The sequence below is a fragment of the Acomys minous genome (assembly GCF_964271855.1).
Source record: "Acomys minous genome assembly, chromosome: 14".
Taxonomy (NCBI): domain Eukaryota; kingdom Metazoa; phylum Chordata; class Mammalia; order Rodentia; family Muridae; genus Acomys; species Acomys minous.
Window position 1 is genome coordinate 2,728,099 of NC_140496.1, and position 16,463 is coordinate 2,744,561.

The 16,463-nt window shown below is 50.6% G+C and overlaps 1 protein-coding gene and 2 long non-coding RNA genes across 6 annotated transcripts in view; 2 read left to right on the forward strand and 1 right to left on the reverse strand.

The window, feature by feature from the left end:
* Window positions 1-6,008, reverse strand: part of KCNK1 (potassium two pore domain channel subfamily K member 1) — a 32,512-nt gene extending 26,504 nt beyond the window's left edge. The window contains exons 1-2 of one of the 2 annotated variants that reach the window (XM_084756626.1): window positions 5,878-6,008; window positions 5,351-5,758 (exon numbers count right to left, since the gene is read on the reverse strand). In XM_084756626.1, the coding sequence (XP_084612752.1) occupies window positions 5,351-5,705 (355 nt within the window). In that variant the 5' untranslated portion in view covers window positions 5,706-5,758; window positions 5,878-6,008. The other variant, XM_084756625.1, reaches the window with a different exon arrangement.
* A 188-nt stretch (window positions 6,009-6,196) lies between these two features.
* Window positions 6,197-11,800, forward strand: LOC311583233. 3 transcript variants are annotated; one of them, XR_014774419.1, is made up of 3 exons: window positions 6,197-10,192; window positions 11,069-11,168; window positions 11,406-11,800. It is a non-coding gene; the product is annotated as an uncharacterized lncRNA (long non-coding RNA). The 3 variants fall into 3 exon arrangements; XR_014774420.1 differs by lacking the exon at window positions 11,406-11,800 and having other exon boundaries at window positions 6,197-9,556; window positions 10,068-10,192; window positions 11,069-11,390; XR_014774421.1 differs by lacking the exon at window positions 11,406-11,800 and having other exon boundaries at window positions 6,197-7,643; window positions 8,711-10,192; window positions 11,069-11,390.
* A 2,152-nt stretch (window positions 11,801-13,952) lies between these two features.
* On the forward strand, window positions 13,953-15,649 carry LOC311583239. Its single transcript, XR_014774430.1, has 3 exons — window positions 13,953-14,245; window positions 14,889-15,009; window positions 15,236-15,649. It is a non-coding gene; the product is annotated as an uncharacterized lncRNA (long non-coding RNA).
* The last annotated feature ends 814 nt before the right edge of the window (window positions 15,650-16,463 follow it).

Below are 16,463 nucleotides of genomic sequence, written 5' to 3' on the forward strand. Positions count from 1 at the left end.
TTGAGCATGAGAGCTTCCAGGGAGACACAGAGGGGCCAGAAACAAGCTTCTGCAGCCAGCGGGTAAGATAGCTCGGTCTCTCATCAGTGAAAGCCGGGTCAGCAATGGCTGTGAGCTCAGCCGGGGACTCAGCCTGCCGGGGTTCCATCCCCACCTCTGTGCAGTGAGAAGGTGTGTTCACAGCCTGGCACAGTCCTTAGAATTTCACTTCAGTTTTGTGGGTCGTGGTCTGTCTGTCTTTCTGCCGCCTGTCTCTTAAGTTTGCCTGCATTTGTGCCTTCCCACTTCAGTCTACATGGGCTCACAAAACCACACTCCGTAGATGAAAACGGAGACAAGGGCTGGCAAGATGACTCAGCAGTTAAGAGCCTATACTGTTCTTGCAAAGGATCCAGGTTCGGTTCCCAGCGCCCATGCCAAGCAGAAGGGTCACAGCCACCTACAATGCCCGCTCTTGCACCAGAGAATCTAACACCCTCTTCTGGCCTCTGACGATGCCTGCACTCATATGCACATAATTATACACAGATACAATCGTATATGTACACATAATTTAAAATAAGCCTAAAGAAAGAAAGACCAACAGGTTCTCCAGAGAAACCAGAGTTTCCACTTTTCCTCCACGGAAGCAGTGGTTACAGCACCACACTGGCTGATACTTTCTTGTTGATTTTTTGTTTTCATTCCTCTTCAAGATCAAATACATATTATATTATATTATTATATATTTATGTGTAAATATATACTTTATATATATATAAATTATATATAATAAAAATATAATTACATATACAACTATATATAAATATAATACATATTTACCATGTTTTGACTTGGTCTGATTTTGTTGAGACAACGTCTCGTGTCGCTGAGGCTAGCCTTGTGCTCCTGATTGATCGACCAGCATGCTGCACAATGGTCTGCACTCACTTTGATAAACAGTCCCAGTGTGACCTGTGGCTTTGCTGCCCTTCAGAAGGAGTTGGGGGGGGGAGAGGTCTGTCTTGAGGCAAGGGCAGTCGCAGAGGCTCAGAGCTCCTTGCAGAGCACTCCTCACAGGTGTCCGGACTTGCTTTGTAAAGACTTTAGGCAGCAGCTCATTTAGGGTGTGTGGCTCTGTGGTTTCCATGACAACTGTCCAACTCCTTCAGATAGGGGCAACAAGGAACAGAGAAGTAACAGGTGTGGCTGGGGTCGATAGACAGCTCACACACCGAGAAGACAGATTGTTGACAACTTTTATTGTGTTCAGAGTGTTTTCCATTGGCTATTTTTCCCCCAGTTGTTTGAAAATACGGAGACCATGCGTCAGGCCTCATAAAGCCGTGGGTGTAGCTGCGTGCCAGCGCTGATGTTTATCGTCTGTCCTAGACATCTCAGAACACTGGCTGAGGCTGATGACGCGTTTCCCCGTCGACAACTTATCACCTTTATCACCTATTCCCACTCCTTTTTTTTTTTTAAATTACTGGTGCTCAGGCAGTTGCAGCCCTGACTAACTCAAACCCCAGTATCTAAACACTCAAAACAGCTAAACAATTCTTCCTTGGACACTTGTTTTCTTTTTTTTGCTTGTTTGTTTGTTTGTTTTTGTTTTTGTTTGTTTGATTGATTTGGGGGGTTTGTTTGTTTGCTTTGTTTTGTTTTTGTGACAGAGTCTCACTCCATAGTCCATGCTGGCTATGGACTCTCAGCAATGCCCCTGCCTCCACTTCTCTAATGCTGGGAACACAGGTGTGAGCCACTACACCTAGCTTTCCTGGCTTTAGATTCCTTGTGAGGTGCTTCTTCACAAGCAGGGAAAGGCCCTAATCTGCAGATGGCAGACCAGACTCTGTCATGTGGACTACACATTGCTGAAGTAACAAAAAGGCGTCTGGATGCAAAGGCTACCTTTCCCAGACAGCCATGGCCGTGCCTGCAGGAGCGAAAGAGAACGCACTCCCCCAGTCCACCCACAGCTCGCACTGCTCCTCGGCATGGATGGCAGCTAAGCCCGGAGGCACAGGCCTTCCACCCCGGCTACTCAAGAGGGTGAGACAAGTAGATCTTCAAGTTCAAAGCCTGGCTGGCCCGGACTGCAGAAACAGCCTGAGAACTCCAGTGAGATTCCATCTCAAAAAAAAAAAAGTGCAAGAAAGATCTGAGGACATGATTTGGTGTGAGGCCTGGAGTTTCAGACTGTCAGTGCAACAAAACAAAACAATGATGACAAAACTGAAGGGAGGGAGGGAGGGAGGGAGTGAGGGAGAGAGGGAGGGAGGTAAGAGCAAATGGCATGGCTACTGAAGATGCTGGCAGAATTGTCCCTTACTCCCCAAAGACCCAAACGTGACTTCCTTGTAGAGGAGTTGCCTGGGTGCTGTGGTCTCTTTCCCTTGTGCGCCCCCCACCCCTCAAAAACGCCTGGCACCAGTGAGGTCTTTGCCCGTTCTCACACGACTGTGAGGTGCTGTCGTGAAGTCTCACTCGAGTCAAAGGGTTGCTCCTCCACACTCGTGGGGAGAGCAGAGGTGAAGGTTATTGCTCTGTTGTCCTGGCTCTTCTCCCAGAGTCGGCCTCCACCCTCCTCACTCCAGGAGAGCCCATTTCATACAGAGGAGGAGGAGATGTCCATGGGCGTGCCCGGAGGCTGCCATGCCACTTATATGGACAGGAAATAAGTGTGCGTGCTTCTCCTTGCCTGGCAGTGGGGAGAAGCAACCATCTTGTCTACCAGGGCAGAGAAAACCAGATTCAGATGTTCGCTAAGGATAGCGCAGTGTCCTGTGGTTACTGAAGCCGCCCATCCAGGTACCAGCCAGGCCCCACCCTGCTTAGCTTCAGAGAATAGGCAGAGGCAGAGTATGTATGCAGACCAGTGAGGACTCGGCGATCCTCAGCACCAGGAATATTTCATCCATTTCCTTCCATCTATAGAAGCCGGTGCCGCGAGGCCCAACAGACACTGAAAAGGCACTTGTTAGCCTGTGTTATGATGACAGCCACCAGCAAGGGCATCTTTGTGGGTTCTGCCCTTATTTGGGTTTACTGTGGAAGCAAGGTTTTAGCATCTAATCCAGACTAGCCTCAAAACCACAGCAATCCGCCTGCCTCAGTTTCCCCTGTGCCAGCTATACACCGCCAAGGCCAGCAGAAAGATAGCTGCATGAAGCCAGACAAGCCAGGAAAGAACTGAACTGATTAGCTGACAATCAACTAACGACCACCCTCAGCTGACTGAAGAGTTTACAGTTAAAAAGCACGTGACTGACTCCTGCCTGAGAGAGGGGTGGCTGAGGTGCCTCTGAGGTCATGCTTCGCTCCCAGAAAGCAGTTTTGTTTTTTAAAGCAATGAAGCCCACCAGCTTTAATCTTAGCACCATCCGCATTTCTGCCACAAAACCAGTTTGGGAACCGTAAGGGCTATCAAATGTGCCCTATGATGGCGTCGGCTCAAAACCCGGAGAGGAGGGGCTTTGACTCACAGTATTTTGTTCATAAGCGCCATCTCGCCCATCAGCTGGTTTTACAAACCGAGAGAGTCCCCTCCTTTGTCTGGCTTACCCCAAAGCGCCCCTTGCTCTCCTTTCTTAAATGAACCCTTGTTCCACGGCACCACAGTCCAGGCCTTCTTTCTCAGGAAGGGCAAATGCAAGTCGAATACCAATAACCAAGCTCCTCCCCTCCCCCACAACTGTCCCAGGTGTGGTTAATCATAGGGGCTGCGCTCACATGAGATAGACAACTCTTTCCCAGCAGAGCAGGGTTGATGCATAACTCAGAGCACACAGGACACCCTGAGTACACAAGAACTTCCCCACTGCCTGCGAACCCCACCCGGGAGAAGCGTACATTATTTTCCTCAGGGCACTTCTTCCTCCTGCCCTGTCAGCCTCCACTCTCAAGCTGCCCGCCCCGCTATTGGGAGGCGGCTGTGAACTTTCTCCAACTCTTCGAGTCTATGGAGAGGAGGGAGGGACTGACCCTCTGGCACAAATAAGAGTCCGAAAGGCCTGACTGATCTGAGGAAGGTAACTGGGCAAATGTTGACATAAAACCTGGACTGTGGGCAGCAGGGGCGGAGCAGACTTTCCTCTGGAAAGTGAGCCAACAGGTTTGTCTCGTTTGGGCATCCGTTTAACACAGTTTTTTTTTTTAAACACTACAGTGTGCAGCCTAGAACTCCCCTCCTGTCTGTTCCAAGTTCAGTAACTCACCCCCAGGTTTCTGAACAATGAATTTGCTTGATCTGGCCCGAGACTGTGTGTTTACTCATTATTGGGTAATTAGTAAAATAATTTGCTGGCTGCAGCCCAAAGGGAGGATGTGAAGGGCTATAGCCTGAGCGGCGCAGGAGGGTCAAGGAAGGGCTGAAGTAACCCAGGTAGTGGTGAGTCACTTGTGAAGGGGGTGGGGTGGCAGTGGGGGGCATAACACACTGTTCCTGGCAAGAACTCACGAGGCCCAGATTCCAGAGTGTCCCTGGGCACCGTGTGACCTTGTGCCTGCCAAAAGGGACCATTTCAAAGATTGAATCTCAGGCAGAAGAAGAAGGGGTGGCCCTGAGGCTCTTTGACAGTCCCTCTGGCTCTCCACGCACCTATTTATGTCCTCTTGGCCTGACCGCATGGCTGGCCACCCTGACAAAGCCCGGCCTTTCTTCATCTAGCCTAACCGGGTGCACCCCGGGGCATGTATTTCCGGCTGGACTTCTAAGCCTCCTACAGAAGGTGGAGCCTCAAAGTAAGTGGGGAGCCGAACACACCTGAAGTTGAAATAACTGCTAATTCAGGCAGCCCACTACGTGGGGGCCAAGCCAAGTGAGCCTCCCTTCCCCACACCCACCCTTCCTCCCACTCTGAAGCCTACATAGGCCTGTCTGCTCAGAGGTCACCTGCAGAGAGCAGAGTGATGTCACCACTGTCCTCAAAACAGATCCAAAGATGCTGAAACGGGTCTACAGTAGGGTCACAGCCAGGAAGGTGACCCATCCAAGTGTCATTACGAGATTCCTCGGCCTGGGGTCTCTGGGATGGGGCCAGAGGGAGGTGGGACACTCCTTGAGCACCGGGTACTAGCCTTGCTGTTCAGTTGCCAGGACAGAAAGTCGGGCACCCACTCTCTCATCAGCTCAGGGTCCGCACAAGTACAGATCAGAGAAGGAGGCCCCTGCAGCCGCTAGGTCCAGGTGTTAGGGACCACTCCTTAGAGTTACAGCTGCAACATCCAAGTCGCGCTCAGAGGTCACCTCGCAGGCTGCTGCCACTGTCTTTGAGCCACCGCAGGATGCGCCCAGGCACCCCCCCCCCTCCCGCCCCAACCTCCCAGGCACACCAGGGACAGAGTGAGGTGGCAGCAGCCGCCCTACCTGTGGTGGAGAGCACCGTGCTGGCGAAGAAGAGCGCCGAGGTGAAGTCCCAGTTCCAATTCCCAGAGGCGTTGCTGAGCACAGACACTCCATAATTGCTGGCCTCCAGCACGCGGCCCAGGAACTGCTCCAGCTGCGGCTCCGACAGACACTCGTGCTCCTCCAGGAAGCGCCGCTTCAGCTTGCGCAGCTCCTGGCGCAGCAGGTCCTCGTAAGGCAGCTCCACGGACGAGAAGACCACGGCGCCGAACACCAGGTAGAGCAGGTAGCCCAGCACCAGGAAGCCGAAGCACCAGGCCGAGCGGTGCCGCTCCACCAGGCGCACGCACGAGCTGCCGGCCAGGGACTGCAGCATCTTCCCGGCGCCCGCGCTCCGCGCCTCCCGCCGCCGCTCCCTTTCCTGGTTCCCTGCAAACAGAAGAGGCCGGATGATGTGGCGGTGACGTGGTTGCCGGCTCAGGTAGCGGGGAGTTGCCGGGAGAGCTGGCACCCACTTGGCGGGAGCTGTGCCTGCCCGCGCCCCCTACCTGGCTTCTTAAACCGGAAAGTGCAGGTTTGGTGGCGCCAGACCCTGGGCAGGGCTACCCGAGGCTGCCTGGCTCCCTCTTCCCTTCCCCAGCACAGTCAGCAGGCCTGAGGGTGAGTGGGTGAGTGTGTGTGTGTGTGTGTGTGTGTGTGTGTGTGTGTGTGTGTGTGTGTGTGTGTGTGTGTGTGTGTGTGTGTGTGTGTGTGTGTGTGTCTCACTTCTGAGCAACAGCCCTTGTTCACCCTAGCCCCTATCCTGGTTACTACAAAGACACAGATAGATACTGTCTTCCTCTGTCTTGTTGACTGGATAGCTTAGCCTTTTGCTGCCCAGACTATTGAAAACACAGTGAAGTTTACTCTACAAACGCAACTTGAAAACTCTTCCGACCCCAAATTCCCCCTGGAACAGAAAGAGTCCGAGGGTGAAGGGGAGGTCTCATACTTTAAACCACTGGATTTTAGGCTGGATTTCAGCTTAAACAATACCCCCAGTTCCAGGGACTTCGCGGCCAGGGGACAGAACTGGAAGGTGTGGTGGACGAGGCTGTGAAAATGAGCACGTTTCTGCATAGATGTGCGTGCAGCTGTGTGCCTTCAGGGGTCACAGACGGGTGGGTGGGTGTGACGTGACTCTGACACTTCCTACAGAAAGATGATCAGTCATGTACCTATAAGTCTCGCCGTGTCTGTATCTTATCTGTGTGCATCATATCGTCCATCGTGCCTACCACCTTAGTCAGGGTTTTATTGCTGTGAAGAGACGCCATGTCCACAGCCACCCTTATTATAAAGGAAAACATTTTACTGGGGCTGGCTTACAGTTCAGAGGCGTAGGCAGGGAGCATGGAGGCACAGTCACACGTGGGCAAGCAGCAGGGAGAGAGAGACAGAGAGAGGGAGAGAGAGAGAGACAGAGAGACAGAGAGACAGAGAGAGGGAGAGACAGAGACAGAGAGAGAGAGTCGCCAGGCTTGAGCACTCTAAAACCTCAAAGCCCAACCCCAGTGATGCATTTCTTCCAGCAAGGCCACACCTCCTAATGGCACCACACCCTAGGAGCCTAGGGGGACCATTCCCTTCCACCCGCCACCCCCACACATGAAGATGTGCTTATATTATATGCATATGAAGTCAAGAATCAGGGATGTTCAAAGGCTCCCGAATAGGGGGATGGGAGCGGGGAAGATGGCTTAGTGGTAGAGGGCTTGGATCCCTGACTCAGACTCTCAGGAGCCACATAAAAGGCCAAATGTTATAACCCTGGGGCTTGCTAATCAGCTAGCTTTGCTAGCTCGGGTTCATGGAAGGGATTGATGAAAACACCTGACACTGACCTCTGACCTCCACAAGCACATAGGAACACATACATACACATACAAGGATACACAAATAGGGAATGGCTAAGTAAGCTATCATATCTTAGTAGTATGAGTCACAGAAAGCCTTTTAAAACTGTTGTTGCTGCTGCTGCTGCCATTGTCTTCCTACTGTGTGGTCCAGGGATGGGGCTCGTGATGTCAGGCTAGGAGGTGAGCCCTTGGGCCACATGGCTGAACCAGGATGACATCTAATCTTTGAAGATGAATTTGAAGGCTGTGGAGGCATAAGCAAAGCTGCATGGAATCTCAAATATGCAAAACATTTGTGTCATATTGTATAATAGAATTGTATCTGCAAATCGGGCTGACGTGTGGGAGCAGAATTGCCTCTGGCAGCTGTCTGTGGGAAAGTGGAGGAGAGAGTCGGCATCAACTTCTCATCTAAGGTAGATAATGCCAGTCGGAAAAAGCGTTAAAGTAAAACTGAGTTATCCAAATACTTAGAAAAATTCCCCATCTGCCTACTTAGCAGAAGTTCTTAGAAATCATGTATTTTCATGAAAAGTGTGAGACAGATCATGGTGTTTTTAATCTAAATGAATAACCTCACCGCCCTTCCTCGGAGATCCCTCTACGTCACCCTCTTTGGTCATCCATCTCTTGCCTTCTTCCCCTCTCCCAAGGACAAGCACATCTTCTTATTTTCCAGGGGGAGCCAGTAACCCACCACCGTGTGTGTGGTCTCTGGGACACTTACCATCAGCCATTGCTCAGCTCTCTAAGGACCTGAGTCCCCTTCGGTGCCCATCCCTTTTCTTATCACACACTGTCCTGTGAGACAGTTATCCAAGCTCACCTGCCATGTTGCTGGTCCTCTTTATTCCCGGGGTTGCGTCTTCCTGGAGAGCACCATCAGAGTCCTCCTGCCTTCCTCTCTGTCCCCTGCCGCTGCCCCCTCTCCGTCCTCCCTGTCCTCCCCCCTTCTACCCCCTTCTCCTCCCTTCCTCTCCCTCCTCCCCCCCCTCTTCTCTGTTCCTTCTTCTCTCCCTCGCCCTCCTTCTCTCCCTCCCCCTCTTCCTCCTCATCCTCCTCCTCTTCTTCCTCATGCCTCCTCCACCCTGTGGGGCCTCTCTAGCGCCTCAGCAGGGTGTGCTTCTTTCTTCTCCCACACCGCACAACTCTCTCAGCACCATGGGTGCTGTGAGATGCTAGTGAAACTGCTGTCCACGCACAGTAGTGTCATCACGCACACAAATATACTTGCAGCAGGTGGGAGCCTTAACAGGCGTTTGCACGTTCTCACACTCCTCTTACTAAAAGACAGAGTAGGGTCTCCTGTGTGTGAGCCGGGGTGACTTGAGATGTTCCAGCTGGTGGACTTCATTAGAGCAAACACTAGGTGACTTCAAAGCTGGGGACATAGAAACTTCAGCTGCTTGCCTTGACCCCTGGAGCCCCTGCCCAGTCGGGCAGCCCTGACTCATGGTGGGAAGGCCACATGTTTGTGTTCCAGGTGGCAGACCATTTGAGCACAACTTCCAGACCCAGCATCCAGAGTCTCATAGCTGCACATGGCACCTGGACCAGAAAAGCCTTCCGCCGGAGCTCCGCCTGACATGCGGGCCTGTTGTCTTAGGTCGCTGAGTCTTGTGTTGACTTGTTTCGGTCTAATAAACACCTAGAACAAGATGTATCTGGGCTTTAAGGTCATCATTAGACACCTATTTTTAGATGGTTGTTACATGCGTGTAACCCAGTGCTGGGGAGGTGGAGACAGGCAGATCCCTGGTGCTCACTGGTCAGCCAACGCAACCCACTTGGTGTGAGTTCCAGCCCTGTGAGAGACCCTGCCTCAAAAGACAAGATGATGAGCATCTAAAAAGGACACGTGAGCTTGGCCTGTTTGTCCTTCACATGTAAGCGGACAAATGCGCACCCACGTACACTCACACACAAATGTACACACACGCACACCCACACATGAGCACACACATGTACACAAGCACACACACATATACCCACACATGAGCGTGCACACACTTGCATGCAAACATATATGTATGGGAACACACATGTGTACAGGCATGCACACAGAGCGTTTTCCCCTTCTGTTACTCATTGTGATCACTGTGACAAATACTCAAGAGAAACAACTCCAATGTTCATTAATTCCCATTTTCAAGCCCCCTTGCTTATTAATTCCTTTTAGGCCTCTTCTCAGGTGGTGGCCGTCAGCAGTCCAGGATTGTGCTCCTTGAAGACAGTAGGCAACAACATGCTGTGAACCCACAGAACAGAGGCGGAGACGTGAGCTCCACACACGGTGCACACACATGGAGGACAGAGAGCATTTTGGGGAGTAGGTTCTATCTCCACACACGGGTTCTGGGGATTCAACTCAGGTCATCAGGCTTGGCAGCAAGCGCCTTTACCCACTGAGCCACCCCACCTGTCCAAAGGACATTTAAAAAGACATTTTGGATCAATGAAGTTGAGAGATTTTTGTTATTCAAGGAAAGCTGAATCATATTGTTCAGACTAAAGAGCGTTGTCACCTGGTGCTGGAATCAGCAGAAAGTAACCAAGTGCACGTGCACACAAGCACACAGACACAAAACAGGAGTACACACAGGAGCACATACACACACATGCACACACACATGGGAGCACACACACACAGGAGCACAAACACACAGGAGTGCAAACATGCACGCACGCACAAGCACACATACACACACAAAGGAGTATACACACAGGAGAACACACACAGGAGCACAAGCACACACACATGAGCACACACACACACACAATGTCATTTGCGTTGGTCAATGTAAAGAGAATGCATTCTCTTTACCTTGTCATTTATCTAGAGAGAAAACCAGGAGTGTAAGATAAGACTGTCCACAGGGCGAGGGGCTCGTGATGTGTTTGGAAGAGCTCAGGTCATCACACTGTGAAGCAGGAAACACAGATGAGAAAGTGGGAGACGCACTAGGTAGGAATAAGAGGGGATGGGGGAGGGGGAGAGGGGATGCGGAGTGTCTGTACTTAAGCTCCAGGCTTGGCGGAACTAGCCCAGCCTGGCCTTGAACTCAGGATCCTGCTGCCTCCACCTCTCCAGGCGCAGGCATTACTCCTGGGGGAAAACGACTTAATGTAGAATCCAGAGCAGATAAACAATTACCAGGATTCAATGTCAGAAGTCAGACCATGCAGTGAAACCTGGGCAAGTGGCTCAAGTAAATACTTCAAACAAAGCCAGTGGGGACGGTGGAAAACGGTTCACATAGACCACATAAAGACACCACCCATGGGGCTGGAGACATGGCGCAGCAGTTGGGAGCACTGGCTGCTTTTCCAGAGGACCCGGGTTCAATCCCCAGCACCCAGTTCTAGGGGATCTGACGCCCTCAGACAGACATACCTGTAGACAAAACACCAATGTACATAAAAGGCATATAAATTAATTATTTAAAAAAAACACTACCCACAGCCCCAGGATGCCTAAAATAAACATTAGCAAGAAAGTAAAGAAAGGCTTCGAAATTATGGAGGCACTTGAAGAGATATAGAAATCAATTTGGAAATGCCCCAGGAGCTACAAAACACACAAAGGTATCATTACGTTAGAACTGATAAGGCCTGGGGAACTTCCTGGGGAGGGAGGTGGGCACAGCACTTTCTACCTCAGTTTGAGTGGTAGGTACATGTGTGTAAATGTTTACAAAGTTGTCACGTGTACCCTCCACTTGCGAGAATGCCACCACACATAAATTATATCCTAAAAGTGGAAACAGGATTTCCGTTCCAGAAAAAAAAAAAGGCAATATTCACTCATTTAAACTATAAATGAGTCCTTGTCTCCTACTAGACAGATGGCTGCTCACGGCTGCTCTGTTCACGGCAGCCAGGGAGCGGAATCAGTGGGGACGCCACCGCCCGTCACCTGAGTAATGGGCAGGGAAAATGCGGTGCGTATGCACAAGGGGAGTTTGTACAGCTGGGAAGTAAGACGAACCGGTGACCGTTTGAAGGCAAATGGGCGGGACTGGAAAAACGTTATACTAACCGAGCCGAGGACGACCCCAAAAGGCAAACGCTGTCTGCTCTCTTTTACATGTGGGCCCCACTGTCAAAATGTGCCCCTTTCGTTCCTCATCCCCACCGTACCCCCCCCCCCCCCGCCCTGGCCTTGCATTGTCTTGTAGGTTCTTAGATCTTGACGTCTGAGGAGGACTTCTCCTGCAAATGAGTCACTGCTCAGCTCTCCAGCCCAGCAGAGAAGCAACTCTCCGCACTCCAGACCTCCGCCGTTGCTGTTCACCTGTCCTGGCAGCCTTTACCCCTCTGCCCGCAGGCCTGACTTCAGAGCGGAGAGTTAGGAAGAACCAGGTGTTCCAAGTACTCATCGGCCCGTCCGCGCTGGGACGTCTGCTGCCAAAGAAAGAGACCATTTGTTGATGACACCCAGTGCAGGGACGTTCACATTTGTTAAGTAAAATCTGTGCGCTTAGGGGAAATAAAGTCACGCCTAAATTTTTTTAAGTACATAGATGCGTGTGTGTTTAATTGGGGGTGCATTTAACTTGGGATGCCTATAGGGCTGTCTTCTGAAAGGAAGGCCTTCAGTGAGGGAGGAAGGCAGCAAGGAGATGAGGGCATTCACTGGGGAGCGGAGCGGCAGGACACAACAGAGGTGTGCGGAGGCCTAGCTAACACCAAGATGCTCGACAAATCCTTACGGAACCTGCTCTGCTGACGGCTTTGGCTATGGACTCTCCTGTCACTTGCAAAGCCTTTCTCCATCTACAGAAGGGCCACGCATGCCCACTGTCTCCTTTCTTTGGGGGACATATCTCCGCCTGGTATGAATACTTCTCTGTCTCTGCCCATCCTCAGCCCAGCGCCCGCCTCCTCCAGGAAATCTCCATAGTCACTGCTACTTCTGACCTTGGACTGGCAGAGCGTCCGTGAGAAGCCATTTGTGTGGCCCTGGGCAGCCCGCCTTGTCAGATGAGATTTGTCTCTGGGTCTCTTTTCCTTGGCCGAAGAGCTCTCATGAGGATCTCACAGAAAGACTGGGAAAGCAGCTGGAGGCTTAGTTCAGTGGAAGTGTACTTCCCCAGCGTGCCCAAGACCCTGGGTTCAATCCTTAGCGGGGGAAAAAGAGAGGGGGGGGGGGAAGGCATTCTAGGAAAGGACGTAGGCAATATAAAATACAATTATCTGTCTCACAGAAACAGAAATGAAGACACCAAAGAGCTGACTAAAAGGTGATTCTTCTGGAAGTGGGCGAGGGGGGCGGTTGCCTTGGAAGACTGGAGTCAGGGGGAGCAAGTTGCAGTCACAGGATTCATTAGTTACTTTTCTGTAGCTGTGACCAAATACAAGACACATCAGCTGAAAGGTAGAAGCAGTTGCTTGGTCCAGTGTCTGAGAAGTTTCGGTCCACAGCCCTTGTCCTCGCCCTCACTGAGTCGGAGCCCGAGCTGAGGCAGACAGCAACGTGGTGGGAGCACGCGGCAGAGAGCGCTCACATCCCAACAGCGGGACACAGAGAGAGAACAGGACTGGAGACCAGGTGTACCCCCCACAAAGGTGCACCCCCAGTGAGTGCTTTATCCATCTAAGCCCTACTTCCTAAGGTTTCCAGAACTTTCCAAACAATAACCTCCCCCCTTGCGAGCCGCGAAAATGCCATTTAGTTCTTTGTTATTTCATCTCCATCTTGGTTAAACAATGATAACCCCTTGAAGAGTCTGAGTTCTGGAGTTCACGCAGCGTGTTTCTGTAGACCTTCTCCTGCCTCCTCATCCTGCCTCCCAACGGTGGCCACCAGAGACGGTTTCAGTCTCCTGATGTTTTGTTTTTGTTGTTGTTTGGTTTTTTGTGTTTGTTTTGTTTCAGGTTTTGTTTTTGTTTTTTGGAAACAGGGTTTCTCTGTGTGGCCCTGGCTGTCCTGGACCTGGACTCGCTTTGTAGACCAGGCTGGCCTCAAACTCAGAGCAATCCGCCTACCTCTGCCTCCCTAGTGCTGGGATTAAAGGCATGCGCCACCACTGCCGGCTCTTGATGGTTCTTTAAGTCTGGTTAGCCCTAGCAACAACAACCCTCAGGTCAATAAAGGAAACTCTCAGCCCGCTTCCTGCTTCCCTTTCCCTCCCCATAGGCAGATGGCCAGCTCAGGCTTTTACACATTGACCCCCCGACTCAGGTGTCTCAGTACAGGATAAAACGTGCACTGTCCCCAAGTCCCTGGCTTCCTTGTCAGCTTTCTTCTCACCAACCTTCCACCCCTGAATTATTCCACACAAATAATTCAACACACAAGCTGGTGGGGAGCATTCTGGGTGACGGAGAGTCCTATGGTCCAGCCTTTGCCCCTGTGTTGGTCTGACTGTCAGTGTTGCCTGACACGGGTTGGGGAGTGAGGTGGAAATCTTAATTCTAGATGAGCCTTGAACTTCAAGTCAGAGACTCCTTGTCCCTTTCAGACATTTTCATAGCGAGTTTCTTTTACTAAGCTCATTTTTATTTGGTGCTTTGAAGTCTGTAGATGATTTCCAATGAAAAAATTCATTAGGCAAATTCCTCTGAATAATGGCACTATGATAGCTGCATAACTAGGCCAGACATTGTTATCCAATTTCCACAGCTGAATGGGCAAAGAACTTGGGGAATGCCCTGTCAAGGGCACCCTGGGGGGGTGTTCCCAGCCTGCTCCTGTCCGCCTGAATTGCAGCTCCACGGGGCACACTGACAAGCCTGCAGGAAGACTGCTTCCCAGACCATGCGCTTGGCATTAGCTAAAGAAAAGGGACTTGGTGAGAAACAGCTCTCTTGCCCTCACTTTGGTATCTTTCAAGGACCCTCACGTCACTGGACAATACGTTTGACCTTCGCTGAGATCCATATGAATGCAGAGGAACATTCAGGAAGACAGAGAAGGAGAACGAAGACAGAGAACGCTTCAAAGTGGGGGCTGCGTTTGCAGCGACAAGCTGGGCGTTTGCTGTCTGCTTGGGACAGCAGCAGAAGCTGAAAGAAAGTAAGTGTCGATGGGTCTTGGCCAAGACCTACAAGTTAACCACGCACAGTTTTCGTATCGCACACATCTTCCTGAGAGAGCGGGCTGAACAACGGACTTGGCGCTTTTGTATGAGGGCCTAGGGTAAAAAGAGGGCTTCTGAGCCCTGTGACGTGAAGAGAAGCCTTTCAATGCCCTTAAGCGAGACAGACAGAGGGACAACGGGCAGTGCGTCATGGGCCGTTCCATCTTCAGTTTGCAGGCCTTTTCGTATTTTAGCATTTTGATACTTAGCGATGGTGTGAAACTCTATTCCCAGAAGTAGAACACAGAAGTTACCCCTTGGCTGTCTCTCGCCTTGACCGTCTCACCTCACTCCTTCTCTGCCTCACCCCTTCTCCCCTCTGGCTATAATTTAAGATGTGTGCTATGTTGTTTCTGAGATAGAACTTGAAACTAAGGAGCCTCGAAGACACTGGTTCCCAACTCACGCTGACTGTGTTGTAAGCAGGGGTGCTCTGCCTTGAAGCACCCCATTTGACTCTCAAGTACAGAAAGGTGTGTTTGCCTGCAGAGGGAATGGCTTCCTTTCCCTGGGGCTGCAGATTAAAAAAAAAAAAGCAGGTTATATTAAATCACGGCATCCCATTTTGGCTCCCTGCAGTTTGCCACCGAGATGGTCGCCAACTCTCCTCGTTCTCTAAGGGTCAACTCTCTCCTCCCCATGTGCTACGTACCCAGCTTGCCCAGATTCTGGATTTTTCTTAAAGCAACCGAGAGCAGAGGTGAGATGGAAAAGTGTTGTGTGGGGGTTTTTTGTTGTTGTTGTTGTTGTTTATTTTTGTTTTTCTTGATTGAATACTTTGAAAAAGAATACATATATACATATGTGTGTGTGTTTCCATGTCATTAAACTTCCCGTTGGAAAAGCATCTGTGGGGATGGAAGGACGGACATATGGACAGGACGGACATACAAACAGGCTGTCGCTGAAGTGCCGTTGTTTCTTAGGTTTGTAATGGTACCGGGATGTGCATGGCGCCTTGTGCTCAGCTTCTCTTCCTAACACTAGAAGTAAACAGAAGTAACTTATTCTACAGTTAGAAAAGCAAAACCACCGGAAGGCGGTGACAAGGCGCAGTAACCATGGTAACCCAGCACTAAGCATATGGGAAAAACTGGAACCATCGCTCCCCACCCCCACCCCCACGCCCGTGTGAATGGAAACGGGGCTTGGTCCTATCCAAGAAGAAAAAGCAGAAAACCCACTGTGTGGTGAGGCCAACCTTTTGATTAAAGTAATAATAATAATAATAACTTTCCTGGGTTCCCAGCTTGCCTTGTGGTTCAGTGAATGAAGGCTCTATTGTACCCAATACAGTGTCCCCTCTAAATTAATCATAACAGCTTTGTTCTGCAAGCCTGACCCTGCAAGAAACTAATAAAAAAAAAAGAACCATATTACAAAAGCTGTCTAAGTAGAAAATTAAAATACACTCCACTGTGCTGTGGCACTCTTGGCTTTTCTTTCTCCTGTGTACGTAAACCCATTGAACCCGAGGGGCAAGGTGGTGTTGCGCTCTGATGTAAATTTTGAACATGCTGAGCTGGGTGCACAGTACAGGCCCAGTGAATGTGTGGAGGAACAGACACCTCCCCCTGAAAGCTGGGCTATCTCTGAACAAACCAGAAAGACTCCATTTTCTCCCTTGGCATACATCTGTGTGTGCACGTGTGCATGTGTGTGTGTGTGTACACATGTTAGTGTGTAAACGTGCAAGAGGAAGTCAGATTTCAGTCTTGGATGGCATTCCTCAGGAACTATCTACACTGTTTTTTTGAGACAGGGTCTCTCACAAGACCTAGGGCTCCCAGGCTAGGCTGGCCAGCGAGCTCTGGAGATCTGCTTATTGCTCCCTCCCCAGCCCTGAGATTACAAGAACACACTTGGCTTTTTCACACATGAGCCCTGGGAACCAAATTCGAGTTCCTGTGTTTACAAGGCTGTGCTTTGCAGAGCTATCTCCCCAGAAGCCTGGATTTTAATATCACTCTTCTAAATGATAAGTCAAGATAGCTCTTACCAAACATTAGCAAATCTCACCATGGCTCGGGCCATCGCTTATTAACTCTTAGGGACACTTACTGAAGTCTGGGACGAGTAAGTTCAGGAGATAGGATTGTATTTCTGATTTAATCTCATAGCTGATCTCCTGCGGTGGCTTAACAGCACGTGAGT